This window comes from Nerophis ophidion, linkage group LG29 (assembly GCF_033978795.1).
Source record: "Nerophis ophidion isolate RoL-2023_Sa linkage group LG29, RoL_Noph_v1.0, whole genome shotgun sequence".
NCBI lineage: Eukaryota > Metazoa > Chordata > Actinopteri > Syngnathiformes > Syngnathidae > Nerophis > Nerophis ophidion.
The window spans coordinates 23,128,249-23,154,766 of NC_084639.1; the positions used below are offsets into that span (position 1 = coordinate 23,128,249).

General features: G+C 39.3%; 1 protein-coding gene across 1 annotated transcript in view; it reads left to right on the plus strand.

Moving 5' to 3' along the window:
• The window catches only part of LOC133546167 (rap guanine nucleotide exchange factor 2-like), a 75,789-nt gene extending 50,910 nt beyond the window's left edge, over nucleotides 1-24,879 (plus strand). Inside the window, 7 exon segments of the mRNA XM_061892023.1 lie at nucleotides 2,224-2,447; nucleotides 2,519-2,686; nucleotides 9,817-9,966; nucleotides 12,966-13,164; nucleotides 15,640-16,136; nucleotides 17,894-18,217; nucleotides 21,552-24,879. Of these exon segments, the coding sequence (XP_061748007.1) occupies nucleotides 2,224-2,447; nucleotides 2,519-2,686; nucleotides 9,817-9,966; nucleotides 12,966-13,164; nucleotides 15,640-16,136; nucleotides 17,894-18,217; nucleotides 21,552-21,577 (1,588 nt within the window). The 3' untranslated portion in view covers nucleotides 21,578-24,879.
• The last annotated feature ends 1,639 nt before the right edge of the window (nucleotides 24,880-26,518 follow it).

A 26,518-nucleotide genomic window follows, 5' to 3' on the forward strand; every position in this document is an offset into this window, starting at 1 on the left:
TAAAGTGTCTTTCCCAAGGACACAATGGAACTTGGAACGGCCGCTCTACCTCGCTTTGTCATTCTTCAAAAAAATCCTAGTTGTCCGTCCCAGAATTCCACATTTTCTTCTCTAAAAATTGCCATTATATTTAATCCTAAAAATTCCCACTTTTCTCATAATTCCACATTTTTCGTAAGGCTTTTCAGCCTTTAAGCACACTTTCTCCAGAAGTTTCCTCCTGGAATAATGTAATGATATTACATTGCACTTGGATAAGAAAAAGTGACCTTTTGTGTCCTGTGAGTGTTTTTTTTTTTACTTTTTTATAACAGCCAGTGTTTTTTTTAGTTATTTTCATCATTCCTTACATTTTTGTTCTTCAGCTGGACGATATTGTGCATACACAAAACATAACGGGAAACATATGGAAGCTAACAGAACTATGAACATTTTTTTAACAAAGGGGAGCTTTCTGTCTCGTGATTATGAGTGCTTTATAATGAGGATATTTAATGACAAGATCTCATTACGGAACCATTCTCTTGTTAATTATCAGATGTTCATCCTGGGAATATGGGACGCTGAGTTATATTTACAAGATAATCAGCGGTCCAATTATGATGCACAATTATGTTTTTTATTCCTAACCTCAAAACCAATTAAGTTAGCACGTTGTGTGAATCGTAAATAAAAACAGAATACAATGATTTGCAAATCCTTTTGAACGTATAATGAATTGCATAGACTGCAAAGACGAGATTTTTAACGTTCGAACTGGAAAACTTTTATTTTTTGCAAATATTAGCTCATTTGGAATTTGATGCCTGCAACATGTTTCAAAAAAGCTGGCACAAATGGCAAAAAAGACTGAGAAAGTTGAGAAATGCTCATCAAACACTTATTTGGAACGGGCTAATTGGGTATAAAAGTGGCTTCCATGAAATGCTCAGTCATTCACAAACAAGGATGATGCAAGGGTCACCACTTTGAAAACAAATGCATGTCCAACTATTTAAGAAAAACATTTCTCAACCAGCTCTTGCAAGGAACTTAGGGATTTCTCCATTTACGGCCCGTAATATCATCAAAAAGTTCAGAGAATCTGGAGATATCACTAAGCGGTGATATTACGGACCTTCAAACTCTACTATGAAAAGCAAAAGCCATTTATCAACAACACCCAGAAATGCCGCCGGCTTCGCTTGGCCTGAGCTCACCTTAGATGGACGGATGCAATGTGGAAAAGTGTTCTGTAGTCTGACTAGTCCACATTTCAAATAGTTTCTGGAAACTGTGGACGTTGTGTCCTCCGGACCAAAGAGGAAAAGAACCATCCGGATTGTTATAGGTGCAAAGTTGAAAAGAGAGTATGGGGGTGTGTATTTAGTGGCCAAGGCATGGGTAACTTACACATCTGGGCAGGCACCTTTATTGCTGAAAGGTACATACAGGTTTTGGAGCAACATATGTTGCCATCCAAGCAACGTTATCATGGATGCCCCTGCTTATTTCAGCAAGTGTTACAACAGCGTGGCTTCGTAGTAAGAGTGTGGGTACTAGACTCGCCTGCTTGTAGTCCAGACCTGTCTCCCATTGAAAATGAGTGGTGCATTATAGATAGATAAATAGATAGTACTTAATAGTACTATTTTGTATTGTACTTTAGCCTAAAATAGCACAACAGAGACCCCGGACTGTTGAACAACTTAAGCTGTAAATCAAGCAAAAATGGGAAATAATTCCACCTGAAAAGCTTCAAAAATGTGTCGGTTCAGTTCCCAAACGTTTACCTAATGTTGTTAAAAGGAAAAGCCATGTAACACAGTTGTAAAAATGCCCCTGTGACAACTTTTTTGCAATGTGTTGTTGCCATTAAATTTTAAGTTAATGATTATTCGCAGTCTATTCAATTGAATATAAGTTGAAAAAGATTTGCAAATCATTGTGTTCTGTTTTTATTTACAAATCACACAACGCGCCAACTTCACTTGTTTTGGGTTTTATACAAAAGAGACATTTTATTTAATGTTTCTTGATAAGCGTCCAGCTGCAGAATTGTAAAATGATGAAGCTAACTTGTTCTCTCTCCTCGCTGTCAGCTCTCACCCGCCTGGAATGTGTGGAATGTTCTTTCTCTGCATGTTTTGATTTCTGCACCCCAACACAGCTATTTCCCTCTCAAAAGCATTAATTCTACCGTCTGTGTTGTCTTGTTGCCGCGGGTCATGGCCACACAAGCAGCTCTCTGAGTCAGGGCAGCGCAAACGCAGCCGTGCTGGACGTCAACCAGACGGGAGGCCACAAGAAGCGAGTGCGCCGCAGCTCCTTCCTCAACGCCAAGAAGCTCTATGAAGACGCCCAGATGGCTCGCAAGGTCAAGCAGTATCTGTCCAACCTGAGCCTGGAGACCAACGAGGAGAGCCTGCAGACGTTCTCGCTGCAGTGCGAGCCCTCCATCAGCACGCGTGAGTTCTCTGCTTGACAAGGTTGGAAGCGCGCTCAACCGCTTCAAGCCTTCTAACTCTGTGCTCTTCAGTGCCTAAGAACGCTGGCGGCAAACGGCCGGACACATCCCCTGTGGTGTCCAGAGCAGCCAGCCAGCAGAGAGGCCAGCTCGCTAAAGGGAACCAGGCTCTCCAGGTTCCTGCCGTGGCCCTTTACCCATCCCGGAAGAAAGTGCCCGTCAAGGATCTTCCTCCTTTTGGTATGGATGTTAAGAAATTAATTCATACAGTCGCGATCAAAAGTTTAGTTGTAAAGAACATAATGGCATGGCAGCGATGACATTATACTCTCAAAATCCTACAGTTGGTGGTTGTAACAATTACCGTATTTTTCTAACCATAGGGCGCACCGGATTATAAGGCGCACTGCCGATGAACGGGGCTAATAACGCTATTTTTATACAAAAGGTGCACCGGATTATAAGGCGCATTAAAGGGGTCGTATTTTTATGTTTTTTTTCTAAATGTGAAAGACTTCCTCGTGGTCCACATTAGGGCTGGGCGACAGAGGTGGGTAGAGTAGCCAGAAATTGTACTCAAGTAAGAGTACTATTACTTTAGAGATGTATTACTCAAGTAAAAGTAAGGAGTAGTCACCCAAATATTTACTAGAGTAAAAGTAAAAAGTATGTTGTGAAAAAACTACTCAAGTACTGAGTAACTGATGAGTAACCTGATTACGGCAACAAATAATGCACAAAAACATAAAAATAGCAATGAGCAAATTCAGAGCCAGGAATATCTCTTAAGCAACTAAAACAATAATAAATATTAAATAATAGAACATTAAAATAAAAATAAACTTGATAGCACCATAGGCTCAGTAGGCATTCATTGATTTGATTGATTGATTAATTGATTGATTGATTGATTGATTGATTGAAACTTGTGTTAGTAGATTGTACAGTACAGTTCATATTCCGTACAATTGACCACTAAATGGTAACACCCCAATAAGTTTTTCAACGTTTATCAATTACTTAATAAATGACCAGGTCGAGGTGATCTACCTCATATATACATACACACACATATCATATATATATATATATCCACATACAGTATATAATTTATATGTATTTATTTTGCCGTTTTTGTTGACATGTTAAAGGTGTTTTAATGAATATACAAGCATGTTTAACACACAGATTCCTATCTTTCATGAAGACAAGAATATAAGTTGGTGTATTACCTGATTCTGATGACTTGCATTGATTGGAAAAAGACAGTACGTCCACGTTTTCAAATGGAGGAGAAAAAAGTTCCTCTATTCTGTCTAATACCACATGAAAGTCATTAGTTTTTGGCTTCTTATTTGTCCAGCTTCCATATTCGTTTTTTGTACACTTTACAAGAAATACATTGGCGGCAAACTCCGTAGCTTGCTAGCTTGTATGCGCTGGCATTCGGAGACTCTTATTTTGTTAGCACAGGCGCGATGGAGCGGCGCTTTTATTGTGAAAATAGGAACTGTGCGATTAGTCTTTGGGCTTTTGACGGGAAGTACGGTTGAAATTAAAAGTGTCTTTTTTCCTTTACACTTTAGATTGATTGATTGAAAGTTTTATTGTTAGATTGCACAGTACAGTACATATTCTGTATAATTGACCACTAAATGGTAACACCCCAATAAGTTTTTCAACTTGTTTAAGTCGGGTCATGTGACCGCCTGGCTCTGTTTGATTGGTCCAACGTCACCAGTGACTGCATGTGATTGGTGAAACGCAGGCATGCGTAGATCCTACTTTGAAGCTCTGTCATTAACCAAAACAAACATTAACGGATCGATAGAAAAATGTAGCGAGTAGCGAGCTGAATGTAGATAAATGGAACGGAGTAAAAGTAGCGTTTATTCTCTAGAAATATACTCAAGTAAAAGTATGTTGCATAAAAACTACTCGTAGAAGTACAATTTATCCCAAAAGTTACTCAAGTAAATGTAATGGAGTAAATGTAGCGCGTTACTACCAACCTCTGCTGGGCGATATATACGATATATCGCGGGTTTGTCTCTGTGCGATATAGAAAATGACCATATCGTAATATTGGAGTATACGTTCACACGCAGGACTTTTAGCTGCGGGGCGTACACTTCAGACTCTCCTCGCTCTTTCCTGTCTCTCCTTCTCGCGGACAAGCAGGCGCACATTCTTACATACGTCACAAACTCTCCTCACACGTCACATACAGGGCAGAGAGGTAGCGGCGTGGCTAATGTTAGCTGCTAACGTAGCCGTACGAGAGAATGAAGGTGCGGATCTGGTAACAAATGAAGGAAGACTTAGTTCCCATTAAAAACAGCAGGGTTTCGATCGTCTCGCGGTGGTTCAGCTTCAAGTGGGAAAATGTCGAACAGACAACCGTAATTTGTCAAGTGTGGGGGGGAAAAGCGTTGCTATAAAAAGTAGCATTACTGCCAATATGTAGCATAATTTGTAAAGTCACTTGCTAGAGAATGAAGAGAATTTCATAACCTTAGTAACATACCACATAGTGAAGGACAAATACTATTTGATTTCCTATTATGCAGCTCATTTTTATTTGACACTTATAATGTCTCTGACAATCTTGCGCTTTATGTTTTGGAAATGACTTGAATGTTTGTGCCATTGCTTAATTATCAACTTTAATAATTACACTTTTGGTCAATTGGCTTAGTTGTGATTTCCCTTTCTGCGTGAAAGTTTAAAAGTAGCATATATGAATGCAGTATGAAGAAGAATGTTTTAATGTAGACACACAGAATCATCATACTGCTGTGATTATATGCATCAAGTGTTCATTCAAGGCCAAGGCAAAATATCGTAATATATATCGTATATCACGATATGGCCTAAAAATATTGCGATATTAAAAAAAGGCAATATCGCCCAGCCCTAGTCCACATATATTATGGTCAAAATGTTGCATAAATTATGTTTTACACACCATCATCAAGCCGCTTTCTGACTGTCTCTTCAGAATGCGCCGTTTTGAGTGCGCTCATATTGACGTGCCTCCGCTTTGACAGCATCTTCTCCCCGTCATCTTTAGTTTACCGGTAGTTTTTAATGCCAGTCTACTGACATACAGTGGGGCAAAAAAGTATTTAGTCAGCCACCGATTGTGCAAGTTCTCCCACTTAAAATGATGACAGAGGTCTGTAATTTTAATCATAGGTACACTTCAACTGTGAGAGACAGAATGTGAAAAAAAATCCAGGAATTCACATTGTAGGAATTTTAAAGAATTTATTTGTAAATTATGGTGGAAAACAAGTATTTGGTCAACCATTCAAAGCTCTCACTGATGGAAGGAGGTTTTGGCTCAAAATCTCACGATACCTGGCCCCATTCATTCTTTCCTTAACACGGATCAATCGTCCCGTCCCCCTTAGCAGAAAAAACAGCCCCAAAGCATGATGTTTTCACCCCCATGCTTCACAGTAGGTTTGGTGTTCTTGGGATGCAACTCAGTATTCTTCTTCCTCCAAACACGACGAGTTGAGTTTATACCAAAATGAATGCATGGATGATACAGCAGAGGACTGGGAGAATGTCATGTGGTCAGAGGAAACGAAAATAGAACTTTTTGGTATAAACACAACTCGTCGTGTTTGGAGGAAGAAGAATACTGAGTTGTATCCCAAGAACGTCATACCTACTGTGAAGCATGGGAGTGGAAACATCATTCTTTGGGGCTGTTTTTCTGCTAAGGGGACAGGACGATTGATCCGTGTTAAGGAAGGAATGAATGGGGCCATGAATCGTGAGATTTTGAGCCAAAACCTAGTGAGAGCTTTGAATGGTTGACCAAATACTTATTTTCCACCATAATTTACAAATAAATTCTTTAAAATTCCTACAGTGTGAATTCCTGGATTTTTTTTCCCACATTCTGTCTCTTACAGTTGAAGTGTACCTATGATGAAAATTACAGTCCTCTGTCATCATTTTAAGTGGGAGAACTTGCACAATCGGGGGCTGACTAAATACTTTTTTGCCCCACTGTATATAAGTTAGAACTGTACGCTACTTTATATTAGAAATTGCAACCGTCTCGGAGGAATGTCCTATAACAAGTGGACAGAGATAAGGGATCTTATTGACTACAGCGCAGACTATAATGGCGGATGAGCACACATTTTTGGGACTCATGCACAGTGGTCCCCAACCACCGGTCCGTCACGCATTTTCTACCAGGCCGCAGGGAAACATTAAATCATTTAGAAAATGACTGCATTATCTCCAACTTAACTTTTGCCTGTCCTGCTAAACACACCCCGATAAGCTTGTTTTAGATGTAAAATAAAACTCCTCATGGGAAGTTGCCATTTGTAATATTTGTTTTACCTTTGTGACATGATACAAAGCACATTAATGAACATGTAAAATATAAATGTGACCGATTGTAGCCAAAGGCTAATTTCCATCTGCAGTCCACAGCAGGTTGATTGTAACCGACAAGGGATCTCATTGCAAAGAAACAGGCCCAGGGCTCCTATTAATTCAGCGTTACAGTGAGTTGTATTTTGCATGCACTTATTTTTGCTGTATTTGTCTGGCACATGTGGAAAGCCGCTCCCTGAAAATAATGCCTACATTAAATCGGTCCGTGGTGAAAAAAAGTTGGGGAACCCCTGCTCATGCAGATCCCAAATACACCATCAGTTACCAACAGGTTTTGCATAATAGCTATGAAACAAAATGCCGGATAATATGTCTCCTGATATGTGCCATTTTGGGGTCCTTACACACACCATAATAATACCCGTATGTTGATGCACAGTACGCCTGACTACGGTGGCTGTAATGCTTTGGTCTTCCATCAAGCGGTGTGGCTCCATAGCTTACCAAAGTCGTACTAAAACATTTGGACAGTGTTTTGAGCACCTTTTGTAATGTTCTATATTAACAATGAAACATCAAAGTTTTGGCGTGGCTGTGATTTTTATTGAACAGGCGTCAACCTGTGTGACTGCCATCTACTGGTCGCACTTATCATTACACCATGTACCAAATAAAATTGCTTCAAAGTCTGTAAACACAACCAGAATGATTTCGTACATTAAGCACACCGAGTTATAAGTCGCACAGTCGATTATTGAGAAAATTTAAGGATTTTAAGTACGCCTTATAGTCCGAAAAATACGGGAGTTAGGGACAAGCGGTAGAAAATCGAGGGTCGGACAATTACCATAATTTTCGGCCTACAAGTCAGTTTTTTTCATAGTGTGGCCGGCGGTGGGACTTAAACTCAGGAGCGACTTATGTGTGAAATTATTAGCACATTACCATAAAATATAAAATAATATTATTTAGCTCATTCACGTAAGAGACTAGACCAGGGGTCACCAACCTTTTTGAAACCAAGAGCTACTTCTTGGGTACTGATTAATGCGAAGGGCTACCAGTTTGATACACACTTAAATAAATCGCCAGAAATAGCCAATTTGCTCAATTTACCTTTAATATATATGTGTGTATATATATATATATATATATTATATATATTATATATATATATATGGTTAGGGTTAGGGTTAACCCTAACCCTAACCATAACCCTAACCCTAACCATATGTAAAAAAAAAATGGGTATTTCTGTCTTTCATTCCGTTGTACGTTTTTTTCCTTTTACGGAATGTTTTTTCTAGAGAATAAAAGATGAAAAAAAGACTTAATTGAACGGTTTGAAAGAGGACAAAATAGGGAAAAATGAAAATTAAATTTTGAAACATAGTTTATCTTCAATTTCGACTCTTCAAAATTCAACCGAAAAAAAGAAGAGACAAACTAACTAATTTGAATCTTTTTGAAAAAATTAAAAAAAGAATTTATGGAACATCATTAGTAATTATTCCTGATTAAGATTAATTTTAGAATTTTGATGACATGTTTTAAATAGGTTAAAATCCAATCTCCATTTTCTTGGAATATATAACAAATTGGACCAAGCTATATTTCTAACAAAGACAAATCATTATTTCTTCTAGATTTTCCAGAACAAACATTTTAAAAGACATTCAAAAGACTTTGAAATAAGATTTAAATTTGATTCTAAAGATTTTCTAGATTTGCCAGGATAATTTTTTTTTATTTTAATCATAAGTTTGAAAAAATATTTGACAAATATTTTGCGTCGAAAAAACAGAAGCTAAAATGAAGAATTAAATTAAAATGTATTTATTATTCTTTACAATAAAAAAAAAATGGACTTGAACATCGATTTAAATTGTCAGGAAAGAAGAGGAAGGAATTTAAAAGGTAAAAAGGTATGTGTTTAAAAATCCTAAAATAATTTTTTAGGTTGTATTTTTTCTCTAAAATTGTCTTTCTGAAAGTTATAAGAAGCAAAGTTAAAAAAATTAATGAATTTATTTAAACAAGTGAAGACCAAATTTTTAAAATATTCTCTTGGATTTTCAAATTCTATTTGAGTTTTGTCTCTCTTAGAATTAAAAATGTCGAGCAAAGCGAGACCAGCTTGCTAGTAAATAAATAAAATTTAAAAAATAGAGGCTGCTCACTGGTAAGTACTGCTATTTGAGCTATTTTTAGAACAGGCCAGCGGGCTACTCATCTGGTCCTTACGGGCTACCTGGTGCCCGCGGGCACCGCGTTGGTGACCCCTGGACTAGACGTATAAGATTTCATCGGATTTAGCAATTAGGAGTGACAGATTGTTTGCTAAATGTAAACGCATAGTTATTTGAATGACTCTTACCATAATATGTTACGTTAACATACCAGGCACCTTCTCATATAACGTACACTTATTCAGCCTGTTTCTCACTATTCTTTTATTATTTCAAATTGCGTTTCTAATGTCTATTCTTGGTGTTGGGTTTTATCAAATACATTTCCTCAAAAAATGCGACTTATATACAGTATGTTTTTTTCCTTCTTTATTAGCATTTTCGGCAGGTGCGACTTATACTCCGAAAAATACGGTAATAATTAGAAATAATTCACCTTGTATTGAAAGTGTGACTGTGATTTATTAAAATCTAATAGTGATTAAGACAGCAAATTAAAATAGTATCAGTAGTACCAACAGTCATGATCATAATTATGAATGTTTTACTATATTGTTTTAGTATTATTATTGCTGTAAATATGATTACATTAATTGTAATTATAACCGTTCATATATTCAGTTCACTCTGACTTGCTGTATGCCAGTGCTGCCCCCTAGAGTCTGTCTGGCATCTGCATAATTCCAACCAAGCAGTTTAGCATCCAATGTCCCCAAAGGCAAACTACTGGCAGTAGTGTCACACCCATCCCCCGCTCCCGCCTCCCTTCCCCTGCTAATTGTGCTGGTCTCTCTCTGGCCGACGTGTCCGCAGGAACCAGTTCTCCTCAGTCGCTGAAGAAGATCCTGTCTCTGTCGGAGGAGGCCAGCGAGAGGCATCGGAGGCATCCAGAGGACACGGCGTCTAACGCCTCCTCTCAGCTCTCCTCGCCGCCCACCTCCCCCCAGAGCTCACCCAAGAAGGGTAATCCTCCTCCAGTAATCCCTTTTTTCCTGCTCCGTTCCGCTTGTGCCTCCTAGTGGTCAATGTTGTGCACTGCACAATTAAAGCATCATTTTATTGCGTGAATATGTTGTAATGGACAAATATGCATCAACCCTTCATAGTGCACATATTTTCTAACACAGTTAGACCATTTTTAAACTATTAATATTTAATTGGGGCAGCGTAGCTCAGTTGGTAGAGCGGCCGTGCCAACAACCTGAGGGTTCTACGTTCGATCCCTGCGTCTGCCATCCTAGTCACAGCTGTGTGCCACCCACACGGGTTTAAAAATGTAACTTAGATAATGGGTATGTAAAGCGCATAGAGTCACTAGAGAATAGTGACTCTATTTCTTTAACGCATAGAGTCACAAGAGAAAAAGCGCTATATAAATATAATTCACTTCAAAATTTAACATGACTTGGATATGTTGATTGTTCTAAATTATATATCAATGTTTTTTTTACAGATTATAAATTGCTCCGGAGTATACGTCGCACCGGCCGAAATTGCAAAATAAAGAAGGAAAAAAAAACATATATACGTCGTTTTGGGGGGAAATTTATTTGATAAAACCCAACACCAAGAATAGACATTTGAAAGGAAATTTAAAATAAATAAAGAATAGTGAACAACAGGCTGAATAAGTGTATGTTATTTGACGCATAAATAACCACCTAAGAAGGTACCTGGTATGTTAACGTAACATATTATGGTAAGAGTCATTCAAATAAGTATAACATATAGAACATGCTATACGTTTACCAAACAATCTGTCACTCCTAATCGATAAATCCCATGAAATCTTCTTCCTCGATGTCGCTTCTAAACAACTCTGCCAACTCCAAAGGTATGCGCCGCTTTCTCTTGTCGTTTTCTGCTGCATATTTCACTACGTCCAGCTTGTAATCTGCAGTACATGATTTCCTTTTCGGTCCAATTTTTGTTCAGCCCTTTTCAGTTTTTACCAGTTACCGCAAACGATGAAATTAACCATTTTAATAGCTACGGCAGTAGCATATAGCAGTTAGCATTCCATGACCCACAATGCACTTCTGCCATGACCCCCCCCCCCTTGCCGAATTCTTATTGGTTGACGTGTACGTGACGACTGCTGACGTGTGTGTGACGATTGCTGACATTTTCTTCGTCTCTTCCGCGAATGAGAAAAATAATATTTGATATTTTACGGTAATGTGTAAATAATTTCACACATAAGTCGCTCCGGAGTATATGTCGCACCCCCGGCCAAACTATGAAAAAAACTGTGACTTACAGTCCGAAAAATACGGTATATGTTATGTGTATATATACATGTGTATATGTACATGAAACTATATACCTATATATTATATCTGTGAAGCGCTTTTTGAGTGTCTAGAAAAGCGCTATGTAAATCTAATACATTATTATTATACACGTGAGTATATATAAAAATACATATATATTGTGCATATGTGCTTATACATATGCAATATATGCTTTATATTTATGTATATGCTATACATATACTGTATATGTATGCAATATTAGTATATACTAAATATGTATGCATACATATTGACATACACATATTTACATGCATACATGCATGCATGTAAATATATGTATTTACATGCATGTATGTACATTTATTAGTGCTTTCAATTTATATTTTTTTACATCAGATTATTCACACTTGAATTTGGATTCATCATCAATAATCACAGTTGATTTGTTACTTTTATCATTTAAATTAACTTATATTTAATGTATAAACATATATGTATATATATTTTTTTTCAATATTTTCATGCATTTCCTCTGAGTCAACTGCTGGTTCTTGTTTGGTGTGGGTTCACAGAGTGGCACATATTTGTAACAGTTTTAACGTTGTTTATACGGCACCCTCAGTGTGACCTGAATGGCTGTTGAACAAGTACGTCTTGCAGCCACGTACGTTGATCTGCACAAGTCTCACACATTATGATACGGAGCCGGCACGTTGGTTGTGTGAAGTAGAAGCGTGCGCGATGACATGTAGTGGAGCAGTAGTCCTCTTTCAGGGGTTGCGCGAACCCCTGGAAATTCTTGAAGGTATGCCAAGGGACAAGTGATTTTTTATTAAAAATATTCTAAACAAAAATAGAAGCAATTCATAAATATGTTTATTGAATAAGACTTCAACGAAATATAAATGTAAGCTCATAAACTGTAAAATAATCCAACAATCAGTGTTGACAGCTAGAATTTTTATGGACATGTTCCATATATAATGATGTTAAAGATTTCTTTATTTGTGAAGAAATGTTTAGAATTAAGTTGATGAATCCAGATGGATCTCTATTTCAATCCCCAAAAAGGGCACTTTAAGTTGATGATTACTTCTATGTGTAGAAATTTTAATTTATAGTTGAATCACCTGTTTATTTTTCAACAAGTTTTTTAGTTATTTTTATCTTTTTTTCAAAATACTTCAAGAAAGACCACTACAAATGAGCAATATTTTGCACTGTTATACAATGTAATAAATCGGAAACTGATGACATAGTGCTGTATTTTACTTCTTTATCTCTTTTTTTCAACCAAAAATGCTTTGCTCTGATTAGGGGGTACTTGAATTAAAAAAATGTTCACAGGGGGTACGTCACTGAAAAAAGGTTGAGAACCACTGTTGTAGAGGACGTTGAAGGCAGTGCAGTCACGGGAGCCCTTAATAATGTCGGCCGGGTGAAAATTGGGTAAAATTCGGGAGAATGGTTGCACCGGTAGATTGTCGGGAGGTGCACTAAAATTCAGGAGTCTCCCGTGAGGATTGGCAAGTATGTTGCTAAGGCGGGAAAGCCATTCATAGAAGGTGAATTCATTAAAAAGTGCATGTTAGATTTTTTAAGAAGTATTTTCTTGCGGCCCAGCCTCACCCAGTTTCTGCATCCAGTGGCCCCCAGGTAAATTGAGTTTGAGACCCCTGCTCTAAATCATCCTGTCACCTGGTCCAGGTTACAACCGCATGGGCGACGCCTACTCGGACTCGGGTCACAGCGAGATCTCGTCGCGCTCCAGCTTGGTCAGCAACTTGTCCTTCGACATGGCCCACGACGAGAGGAGGCTGCGACACTCGGGCGGAGTCGGGGATTCGCACGTGGGAGCGCGGCTAGAACGACGAGCCACCACCGACCCTGACCAGTACAGCCTGGGGTAAGTCACGTTACTCGGGAACCTTCTAAGCAAAGGTGTCTTTTTTCACTGAGGGCGTCTCGCTGAAAAAATCAATACATGCGGAGGCCATTTTTGATAAGTTTCATTTTCAAAACCAATACAATATAGAGATTTTTTTAAACCCTGAGTGCTTCTCTCAAGTCGGAAAGGTCTGTTAAAAAAAAAAAAGGTAATAAATTATCATTAAATGGGTTAAATGGGTTGTACTTATATAGCGCTTTTCTACCTTCAAGGTACTCAAAGCGCTTTGACACTACTTCCACATTTACCCATTCACACACTGATGGAGGGAGCTGCCATGCAAGGCGCCAACCAGCACCCATCAGGAGCAAGGGTGAATTGTCTTGCTCAGGACACAACGGACGTGACGAGGTTGGTTCTAGGTGGGATTTGAACCAGTGACCCTCGGGTTGCGCACGGCCACTCTCCCACTGCGCCACGTCGTCCCATTATGAATAGTTTTTTTTTATTCAATGCTTACATAACTGTATCAACTTCAGGTCGATTTGTCTAATTCTTCAGTAATGCGGACGTTGTACCGATCTGTTGTGGTGAAGAAGGAGCTGAGCCGGAAGGCAAAGCTCTCAATTTACCGGTCGATCTACGTTCCCATCCTCACCTATGGTCATGAGCTTTGGGTAATGACCGAAAGGATAAGATCACGGGTACAAGCGGCCGAAATGAGTTTCCTCCGCCGTGTGGCGGGGCTCTCCCTTAGAGATAGGGTGAGAAGCTCTGTCATCCGGGAGGAGCTCAAAGTAAAGCCGCTGCTCCTCCACATCGAGAGGAGCCAGATGAGGTGGTTCGGGCATCTAGTCAGGATGCCACCCGAACGCCTCCCGAGGGAGGTGTTTAGGGCACGTCCAACCGGTAGGAGGCCACGGTTAAGACCCAGGACACGTTGGGAAGACTATGTCTCCCGGCTGGCCTGGGAACGCCTCGGGATCCCCCGGGAAGAGCTAGACGAAGTGGCTGGGGAGAGGGAAGTCTGGGTTTCCCTGCTTAGGCTGCTGCCCCCGCGACCCGACCTCGGATAAGCGGAAGAAGATGGATGGATGGATGAATGTTTTTTGCTCAGTTTTCCCAAAATTGTGTTATGTATGGCCAAGGCACTAATTATGCAATATATTTCCATCCATTTTTGTCCCTCTTGGTGTGCTGGAGCCTACCCCAGCTGCACTTGGGCGGAAGTCGGGGTACACTTTCCCCCCCAAACATTTTCAAATTGGAATATTTGATTTGTAGTAATTGGAACCTTAAATAGGTCAATAATTTGACAAAAATATTTATTTTAATTTATTGTTGTTCTTTGAGCAGTGAGTTTTAAAAATTTAAAACAATCCAACTAAAGATCTTGGGGAACCTGAAGGGCCCCACTCATAAAAGTGTTAAATATAAGTCTTAGATTTTCAATTTTTTTTTGTTGTCAACGCTTACATTTTCAGATTAACTTCAGATCTGTCGATTAGAAGTTTATTATACTTTCATATTTTTATGCCCTTTTTAATGAAAGAAGACATTGTTTTTTTTGTGCAATGACAGTTTGAAGAAAAAAGAGTGGCAAGCGATTCACAGTCAGCGGTGCAACGTTTTCTCACTACATTCACCTGTTTGCTCTTTTATTCCTCTTCTTTTTTAATAGTATTTTTAGAACAGGGATGTCAAAGTGGTTTTCATTGAGGGCCACATGGCAGTTATGGCTGCCATCACAGGGCCGCTTGTAACAGTGAATAATGTATGAATTTGCCTCTGAGGACCACTGAGCTACGGTGTGTAGTGAAGCATGTTTATAGCTATTCCTTGTAAGAATTTTTTTATTTGCCGCCATGGAGGCGAGGATTAGTGATTTAGAAGTAGCTACAACACTGCAAAATGCGGATGGACTTTAGCCGCTAGCTAGCTAGCTAGCTAGCCGTGTCTTAAAGCAACTCTTCCTGAGGGCGTTTCAGTGTTATAAATTAATCTTTATGTTTACTTTTTAGACCAAAATGCGTCCGTTCTCCCTTTTCTGTCTACACACTGTATCTGCTTGTAAGTACTCTTGTGTTTGTGCGCTGCCGAACATGCTCTTTTGCTCGTAAAACCAGCAATTTTTCCTGAAGGAACTCTCCTGAAGGAATCAATAAAGTACTATCTAGTACTATCTAATTTCACGACGTGGCGGACCGGTACTTTTTAGAGGCAGTATAGTTCCGAATACAATTCATTAGTATCGCGGTACTATACCAATACTGGTATACTGTACAACCCTAGTCCAAAATGTATGGTATGATACATTTTCATCCCACAGATCTGCACCTAACAGCAAGTGTGTTTAATGTCTGTGTGCCAACTTTTGTAGTTTTACCTCTCTTAATAGTCTGTTGAAAATATTTCCATGCATGACAGGAAGATAGTACACGTGTGTAGTACTTCATGTGTAGTACTGGTTTTAAACAAGTGTTCATGTTTCAGGTCTTACTCATCGATGCAGGACTGTCGGGGAATTTACGCCGGCTGTCCCACGGTGCTCTCCTCTCCCAGCTCTGAAGAGCTGACCCAGGATCAGGGCGACCGGGTCTCCCTGGACGCCGCCGACAGTGGCAGAGGCTCGTGGACGTCGTGCTCCTCCGGCTCCCACGACAACATCCAGACCATGCAGCAGGGCCGCAGCTGGGAGACGCTGGCCTTCGGAGGGGGGCTCCCCCCCGAGGCCCTACTCGGGGGACCTGCCGCGTTGTGGGCAGCCCAGGCTCGGGGGAGCTGGGCTTCGGCCAGCTCGTCGTCGTCCTCGGCCGCCTACTGGGGGGAGGACTCTGAGGGGGACACAGGCACCATCAAGAGGAGGGGCGGCAAGGACGTCAACGCCGACCCGGAGACGAGTAGCATCACCTCCACCGGGTCGGAGGAGGCCAAGCAGATCGGCCGGCCGTCGCCATCGCCCATCCCCTCTGGCTGCAAAGGTCTAGTCTGTGAGTAACACCTCCCTCTTGTGGCTGTCGCCAGTACTCCGCTCTGACATATTAAAGCAGCGGTTCTCAAATGGGGGTACTTGAAGGTATGCCAAGGGGTACGTGAGATTTTTTTTAAATATTCTAAAAATAGCAACAATTCAAAAATCCTTTATAAATATATTTATTGAATAATACTTCAACACAATATAAATGTAAGTTCATAAATTGTGAGGAAAAAAATACAACAATGCCATATTCAGTGTTGACAGCTAGATTTTTTTGTGGACATGTTCCATAAATATTGATGTTAAAGATGTCTTTCTTTGTGAAGAAATGTTTAGAATTAAATTCATGAATCCAGATAAATCTTTAATACAATCCCCAAAGAGGGCACTTTAAGTTGATGATTACTTCTATGTGTAGAAATCTTTGTTTATAATTAAATCACTTTTTTATTTTTCAACAAGTTTTTTGTTATTTTTATATCTTTTTTTCCAAATAGTTCAAGAAAGACCATTACAAATGAGCAATATTTTGCACTGTCATACAATTTAAAAAATCAGAAACTGATGACGAAGTGCTGTATTTTACTTCTTTATCTCTTTTTTTCAACCAAAAATACTTTGCTCTGATTAGGGGTTACTTGAATTAAAAAAATGTTTACAGGTGGTACATCACTGAAAAAAGGTTGAGATCCACTGTATTAAAGGCCTACTAAAACCCACTGCAGTCTAATAGTTTATATATCAATGATGAAATATTAACATTGCAACACATTGCCAATACGGCCTTTTTAGTTTACTAAATTTCAATTTTAAGTTTCCCGCGAAGTGTCCTGTTGAAAACGTCGCAGAAAGCTGACGTGTACGCGTGACGTCACGGACTTTTAGGAAATATTAGCGCTGCGCACACACACAGCTAAAAGTCATCTGCTTTAACCTCACAATTACACAGTATTTTGGACATCTGTGTTGCTGAACCTTTTGCAATTTGTGCAATTAATAATGAAGAAGTCAAAGTAGAAAGATGGAGTTGGGAAGCTTTAGCCTTTAGCCACACAAACACACGGTGATTCCTTGATAAAATTCCCGGAGGTGAAACTTTACTATGGATTAGAGCGGTCAAGTGAACATGGATCACGACCAAATGTCAACCAGCAGTTTTCGGTGAGAAAATTGTGGTATAAAGTCGCCACTTACCGGAGATCAGCTGAGCTTGTGCCGTCCGTACAGCTGCCGTCGACTTCCATCGGACACTGGCCTCAAGACACCCGTGTACTATCAGGTACTCTTAATCTCACTAAAACACTAGCAACACAATAGAAAATTAAGGGATTTCCCAGAATTATCCTAGTAAATGTGTCTAAAAACATCTGAATCCGTCCCAATGCAATCGCGTTTTTTTTTTTCTAGTCCGTCGCTATCAATATCTTTAAATACGAATCTTTCTTCCTCGCTCAAATTAATGGGGAAATTGTCGTTTTCTCGGCCCGAATAGCTCTTTTTGTTGGAGGCTCCCATTAAAAACAAAGTGAGGATGTGAGGAGCCATCAATCATCGTCATCGTCTGCGACTTCCGGTAAAGGCAGGACTTTTCTGTTAGCGACCAAAAGTTGCAAACTTTATCGTCGATGTTTTTCCTTTCAGCAAAAATATGGCAATATCACGAAATGATCAAGTATGACACATAGAATGGACCTGCTATCCCCGTTTAAATAAGAAAATCTCATTTCAGTAGGCCTTTAACCTCCACTGTTCTCTGTCATGTCCTTGCAGCCCGGAAAGAGGGGCGCTACCGCGAGCCGCCCCCGACCCCGCCCGGCTACACGGCCCTGACCATCTCCGACCTCGCCGACGGCCAGCACCCGCCCTCGCCGGCCCCCCCGTCCACCTCTGCTAACAGCTCCACCACCACCACGGCGCCATCGCGCCGGCCGCCCGACTACACCACGGCGCTGCAGCGCTCGCGCATGGTGACGCAGTCGCCCGACTCCCAAGCCCACCAGCAGGCGGCCAAGCAGAGGGGGGGCTGTGGGGGCCCTCAGCGCACACGCTCGCCCGCCGAGGAGCACGGGGCCAAGGAGGAGGAGGAAGAGGAGGGTGAGTCCTTGTCTCACAAACTTGTCGCTCTGAGGAAGCCGAGGGCGCAGCGTGCACCCCAGACCCCCCGACCATGACAGAGTGTGTACGCAGAGAGGGGAGGTCTAAAAACGGCAGCCCCCCCCCCCAAAAAAAATGGCAGGTAAAGACTAATTTATCCGATAGCCCCTCCCCCTCCTCTTAAGGCATGGACACACTTGGACTGAGACCACTCACAGTACTTCCTGGGGGGTCATCTTGGGACTTCATGCATGCTAGCAGAAGCTAAACAACACCACCCCCCCGCCCCAAAACACAGACCCCCACTCTCCTGCACTAGCCCCCCCCCCCCCACCCTCCGGTCCCCCGGAGCGATTCTTTCCTAAGTTAGTACCTGCATTAGCCCATGCAAACTTAACCAGACATGCATCATGGTAGACCACTACAATGTATACACCATTTTTGTCTCATGTCATTTGTGGCCAAAACATGCTAACGTGCATCTAATGTCCAAGTTATGTCATTCAATGATTCATGAACAGTTACCCTATTTTCCGGACTATAAGCCGCAACGGCAAAATTTTAGAAGAAAACCACCCCCCATATATTAGCCGCACCGGACTATAAGCCGCAGATTAAATTAGTTATTTATACAAAAATATTTTGTAAATGTTTATTTACATACTTTAACTGTTTACAAACTGCGTCTGTAAGGCAGTAAAACAGCTCATCAAACAAAGCAGAAGTCATGGTCATGGACCCACGAGCTCTCCAATCAGCTAAACAGACTCAATAACTCCACGGTGACGTTTTGGTGAATTTACAGAGTTATTTGTGAAACTAAAACAATACAAAAAGAATGTCATTGTAAGTTATTACTAACACAGACACATTCGTAAAGGTGTTAGCATATTAGCTAATGCTAACTACACCATCTTCATTACATTAAAATTTAATGAAGTGAGTTATATTTATATCGCACTTTTTCTCTAGGGACTCAAAGCGCTTTACATAGTGAAACCCATTATGTAAGTTAAATTTAAACCAATGTGGGTGGCACTGAGAGCAGGTGGGTAAAGTTTCTTGCCCAAGGACACAACGGCAGTGACTAGGATGGCAGAAGCGGGGATCAAACTTGGAACCCTCAAGTTGCTGGCGCGGCCACTCTACCAACCGAGCTGTACCGCCCTAGTTTAGTAAGGAAGAATTGTTTTAGTTGTATTTGAAAACTTACAAACGTCGCTTGGAGTAATGAATGAAGAATCCATACGAGTAGAAAACGCTATGGACAGATAGGCACTTATACTTCCGGGTTGAAAGCAAAAGATTGCACAAACCTACTCAGTGGCCTAGTGGTTAGAGCAGGGGTCACTAACCTTTTTGAAACCAAGAGCTACGTCTTGGGTACTGATTAATGCGAAGGGCTACCAGTTTGATACACACTTAAAAAAATTGCCAGAAATAACCAATTTGCTCAATTTACCTTTAATAAATATATATATATATATAATATATATAATATGTATATATATATATATATATATATATATATATGTATATGGGTATTTCTGTCTGTCATTCCGTCGTACGTTTTTTTCCTTTTACGGAAGGTTTTTCGTAGAGAATAAATGATGAGAAAAAGACTTAATTGAACGGTTTAAACGAGGAGAAACAGGTAAAAAATGAAAATAAAATTTTTGAAACATAGTTTATCTTCAATTTCGACTCTTTAAAATTCAAAATTCAACCGAAAAAAAAGAAGAGAAAAACTAGCTAATTCGAATCTTTTTGAAAAAAAAAAAAAAAAGAATTTATGGAAGGAACATCATTAGTAATTATTCCTGATTAAGATTAATTTTAGAATTTTGATGACATGTTTTAAATAGGTTAAAATCCAATCTGCATTTTGTTGGAATATATAACAAATTGGACCAAGCTATATTTCTAACAAAGACAAATCATTATTTCTTCTAGATTTTCCAGAACAAAACTTTTAAAAGAAATTTAAAAGACTTTGAAATAAGATTTAATTTTGATTCTAAATATTTTCTAGATTTGCAGGAATATTTTCTTTGAATTTTAATCATAATAAGTTTGAAGAAATATTTCACAAATATTCTGCGTCAAAAAAACAGAAGCTAAAATGAAGAATTAAATTAAAATGTATTTATTATTCTTTACAATAAAAAAAATAAATTTACTTTAACATTGATTTAAATTGTCAGGAAAGAAAAGGAAGGAATATAAAAGGTAAAATGGTATATGTGTTTAAAAATCCTAAAATAATTTTTAAGGGTGTATTTTTTCTCTAAAATTGTCTTTCTGAAAGTTATAAAAAGCAAAGTAAAAAAATAAATTAATTTATTTAAACAAGTGAAGACCAAGTCTTTAAAATATTTTCTTGGATTTTCAAATTCTATTTGAGTTTGTCTCTCTTAGAATTAAAAATGTCGAGCAAAGTGAGACCAGCTTTCTAGTAAATAAATACAATTGAAAAAATAGAGGCAGCTCACTGGTAAGTGCTGCTATTTGAGCTATTTTTAGAACATCGCAGCGGGCGACTCATCTGGTCCTTACGGGCTACCTGGTGCCCGCGGGCACCGCGTTGGTGACCAATGGGTTAGACTGTCTGCCCTGAGATCGGTAGGTTGGGAGTTCAAACCCCGGCTGAGTCATACCAAAGACTATAAAAAAAAAATCGCACCCATTACCCTCGTGCTTGACATTTAGCATCAAGGGTTGGAATTGGGAGTTAAATCACCATAAATGATTCCCGGGCGCGGCACTGCTGCTGCACACTGCTCCCCTCACTTCATAGGGGGTGAACAAGGGGATGGGTCAAATGCAGAGGACACATTTCAACACACCTAGTCTGTGTGTGACAATCATTGGTACTTTAAACATTGGTACTAAAACCTTTTCAGTGTATTTGCTTGTGTTTATTGAAAGCTATTTGCGTTGTGGCCCTCGGCAAAGAAAAAAATCCATAAATTAGTCACACTCTCTTTTAAGCCGCAGGGTTCAAAGCGTAGAAAAAAAATTTTTTAGCAGCTTATAGTCCGGAATTTACGGTAGTCAAGTCTCCCTACCAGGACGGTGGCCATGTTTTCCAAATAATCTTGCTCAAATTTGACATGCATGTGCCGGTCAGTTTTTTTTTGGTAAAGCTGTGTGAGAAATTTCAAGACAATCCAATTCGCGTGCTTCAGTAAGAGCGCTACGGTTGTCAGAAAAGTAAACGCACGGTGAACACAGCAGGGGGCGCATGTTTCCACGCATTGTCCGCCGTTCGCCCGCGAGACTTCTGCCGCTAACGACGCAAAGCTAAACTCTTGTGTCCTCCGTCTCTCCGCAGACGACGAGCAGGTGTCGGCGGTGTGAGGCGCCGCGCCCGGGCTGGACGGACGTACGAGTGGGCGGGGCTTAGAGAAGGACAGAGGGTTACGCACGTGCCTGCTCTGCCTCCTGATTGGTGGACTCCTCCTCCTCTTCCTCCCCCCGCCTTAAAGCATCATGGGGGGTTGGGCGGCCCTGCATGCAAAAAATCCAACATATACTGTGAAGAAGAAGAAGAAGAAGAAGAAGAAGAAGAGGTCAAACGCTCGGCACTTTGGATTTGTATGAATACACAAGACTCGCACGTGAAGGATTACAAGCAGTGGATGTGATGTTTGCACTCCTTTTTCGCCAGTCAAGTGTTTGAACCCAGTATTAGCACACACACACAAACACACATTTTCTTGTATTTGTTACCTTCTTGAGACCTCCGAAAAATGCCCCCCCTCTAGTATTATAATAAAAGTTGTAATTTTACTCAACACAAGTCAAAATGTTCCAAGAAAAAGTGAACATTTGTGCAATATAAAGATAAAAGTTGGAATTTTACCCAATGAACAGTCGCGAATTTACAAGAAAAACTTAACATTTTGGCAATTTCATGAAATTTTACGCCACAAGAGTCACAATTTTAAAAGAAAACTTTAACATTCTGGCAATATTGTAATAACAATCGGAATTTTAACCTAATTTTGCTCAAAAAAATGTCACTATTTTACAAGAACAACAAAAACATTGGCAATATTGTGATAAAAGTTTGAATTTTATATGACAAATGTCGCTATTTTGCATTAAATAGTAATAATTTTACATCAAAAATGTATACTAACTTTACATAAAGTAATAATTTTACGAGAAAATATTGCAATATTACAGAAACAATAAGAGAAATTTCCAATTTTATAAGAAAAACGTTGACACATTGTGAGAAAAAGACTGCTTTTACTTCTTTTTTTGTTTTGATTTTTTTTGTTTGTAAATAGTTTTTTAATCTTCATTGTTTACTTAATTAAAAAACTAACACTATATGCCTACAGAGAGACATACTGTAATACTTATTTTATTTTACTTTATTTTATTTTTTTATCAATTTTGGCCAAAACGGGGCATATTTCAATTTCTTACACAATTTCTTGTTATTACATATGTTGGCCAGAGGGGGAGCACTTTTAAAACCAATACAGTCAATTTGAAAAATCCCTTCTTTTTGGGACCACCCTCATTTTGACAGATTTCACCACCAGGGGTGCAAAGGAGATTTCTATTTTTTGTTATTTGTAATGTACTTAAGACCGATGACAAAGGAGTCACGTACCACACATGGCCCCTATGCCACACTTTGGGCAACCCAGCTGTAGCAGCTAACTGTTAATGGCCACTATAGTCTTAGTAGCGTAGTGTATTTCTTCATCCTACGGTCAGTACGGAAGTTGTACAATCAGCTGTTTTTTCGGGGATGAATAGGGAAGTCCTTCTTTAGCTGCCGTCTTGTTTTATCATATATTGCTGCCTTTGCACCTGTTAATGTTTACTATTGTATGCACATTAAATCAACAAAAAAATCCTGACTTTGGAGCAATGTTCACAGACTTTAGTACGTGGCTGTCTATTAGATGCAATGGTTTTCCGTATTGGGACCATAATTTTGGTCCTGACTTGTTCACCGGTCCCTAAATGGAAGGTACTTTTCCTTGTTGATGTCTCAATAAGGGTAGAAATACAAGAACACACACACACCTACACGCACACACACAACTAGCACTTTGAGCACAATGCTAGCGGCCTCCTGGACACCAGGGTAAGAGTGGATCATCTTCATCTTCTACGGGACACTCGCCGGCAGCCCAAAAGCACAAAAACATGCTGGGAGGGGGCGTGGCCTGAGGACTGAAACTACAAAGGGGCGGGGTCGCCAATCACAACATCCTCTTTTTGACACTCTTTGCAAGAAGACGACCACATGGTGTGAATGTCCAAAGCGCCTTACAAACCACACGACTGCTTCTATTTTTTTTTTTTTTAATGTTTTCAAAGAGAAACCCCGCCCCCCGGACCAGCACAGACCCCGCCCCCTCCACTATGCCTTACTGGAGATGATCATGGCCGTCCACTAAACATCATTAACCCCCCCAACATCACATGACACCCGCCTCACAACGTGCTGACTGAACAAAGTTTTCCCCTTTTTCTAGACTTCGGCAGAGAAGTAAAAACAAAAAGCAAAAGGCTGCCGATCAGAACGATACCATGGATGATACAGAATGATAACATGGATGATACATAATGATACCATCAGCGACGCCGCTGAAACGATCATTAGAAGAATGAAGAGGAGAATGTTGTCATTTTACAAAACTAAAATGTGTCAATTACCAGGGTAAATACAAAAATCTCCAGGCGAAAATAAAGTAATGGGGAAAGTCTCGGTTTATTTGGATGATACAGAAAGGAAAAAAAGATAAATTTTTCACATACAACCATGTATGAGAACAATAAAATAGAAACAATATAGTGTATGATTTATTACAAGACACAAGTTGGACTTTTACAGTAATAAAACATCATTAGCAGGAGAAGAATACCCTAATATTTATATAATTAAATTGTATAATGTCAATTTAACATTACATAACCAGAATAAATTAATAATGAATGCCTGCATTAAAGTGTCTAAATTCCATTACGTTTTCCCCCACAGTGATATGCTCATAGTGAGAATTTATCCTGGTAATTGTGCATTTGTTCTGGGCTTATTTCAAATGTTTATTGGACAGCATAATCTGGTGGTGCGTCTTGGTTTCACGTGGCGCTGATCGTCTTCTGTCTTCAATCCCAGATTGAGGCTGATCACATTGATCAGTTTTGGAGAAGATTTCAAAAGGACAAAAGAACGACTGGATGGAAAAACATTGCCGTGTTTTCCACTAAAAATGTGTTTTGTTTTTTTTCTGGGTATGGCGGTTTAGTTTGTTTGGTACGCTCCGTGGTGCGTTCGTGGACTGATCACTGAGACGTTCATTTGCAGAAGTAGCGTTGCACAAAGAGCGTAAAGATTTGGTGTAGAAGTGCTGCTGTTTTTTTTGGCGTAATGTCGGTGAAGACGTGTACATTTGTGATGTTCTCTTCTTGTACCATTTCCACCACTTCCACCTCTATGTCTTTTACAAAGACCATTGGCGGAGTACTGTAATATCTATCCTTGTTTGCTTCTGCTTTTCATTTTGTATTTTTAATACAATAATTGTACATATTGGTTATATTTTTGTTGAAATGTATTATTGTTTATGCCTCAACATCCAGTTTGTATGAAAAGCTGGGAATCAATAAATACCGCATACAGAATCCAATCAACACTTTTTTTCTCACTCAGAAGTGGTGTCAATCAAGTCTTGCAGCAACGTCCACTTTCGGACATATTTGCATATTTTCTCGCTTTTATTGGACTTTCATATGCATATCAGTACAGCTTGCTTGCTTGCCATATATTTCTATATGCAGTAATTAACTAATAATAATCAGGCATTTTCTTGGTGACGAATTTACAATTTTTGAGTTTTTTCCTCAGCTTGACTAAGTAAAATCTAAATAAAAAATGGAAACTGAACCTTTTGGGCCAAAAAAAAGTCTCCAAATATGATTTTTAAAAAAATGTATATTAGATGTAATCAATGTCCCAAAAATATCAACAAATATTTTGTGAGGGAAAAAAAAGATGAATCACCATGTTAGATATTTTCATTATTACTGATATTGTTACTATTAATGGAACAAAACACGTTAGCACATTGTTGGACTGTAATGTCTGAGCTAAGACTTAAAAAAAAAAATGTTTTTTTTTTTTGTTATCCATCAATCTATCATCCATTATATATGTATATATATATATATATATATATATATATATATATATATATATATACATATATATATATATGTATATATATATGTATATATATATATATATGTATATATATATATATATATGTATATATATATATATGTATATGTATATATATATATATGTATATGTATATATATAATATATATATATATATATATTTGTATGTATATACTGTTGTGATCAAAAATATTTAACCCCCACACAATTTGAGTGTTTTAGCAAGTTGGACATTTATTCCGTTTTGTGTTCGTAGTCATATCAAATAAAGATGTGTCAAATAGACAAATGCAACTTAAATTGTAACACTGTATTTTACCAAATACCAAAAAAGGACATTTTTCTTAATATCTCATTGACAAAATGATTCAACCCCCTAGTTACATGCATCTTTAGTACTTAGTAGAACACCCCTTGGCAGTAATGACATCCTTCAAACGTGATACATAACCGGACACAAGCTTCTTGCAACCATCTACAGGTATTTTAGCCCATTCCTCTTGGGCAAAGGCCTCCAGTTCATTCATATTCTTGGGCTTGTGTGCTGCAACTGCCTTCAAGTCCCACCACAGCTTTTCTATAGGATTTAGGTCTGGCGACTGTGAAGGCCACTCCAGAGTCTTCCAGCCCTTCTTCTGCAACCACTCAGGTATGCTTGGGATCGTTGTCCTGTTGGAAGGTCCAACGTCTCCCAAGCCTCAGCGTCGTCACTGACTTCATGACATTTGCAGCTAATATATCCTGGTAGGAAATAGAATTCATAACGCCTTGAACGCGCTGGAGATTCCTGGTACCTGAGGCAGAGAAACAGCCCCAGAACATGATTGACCCCCCACCATGCTTAACAGTAGGCAAGGTGTTCTTCTCTTTGTAAGCTTCATTTTTTCTCCTCCAGACATAACGTTGATTCATAGGCCCAAAGAGTTCCAGTTTTGTCTCATCACTCCATAGAACAGTTTCCCAAAACCTTTGGGGTTTGTCCAGATGATTTTTGGCATACTGGAGTATTTTTCTTGTGCCTGGTAGTCATAAATGGGGTGCGCCTGGGAGTTCTGGCATGGAGGCTTTCATCTCGTAGTGTGTGCTTT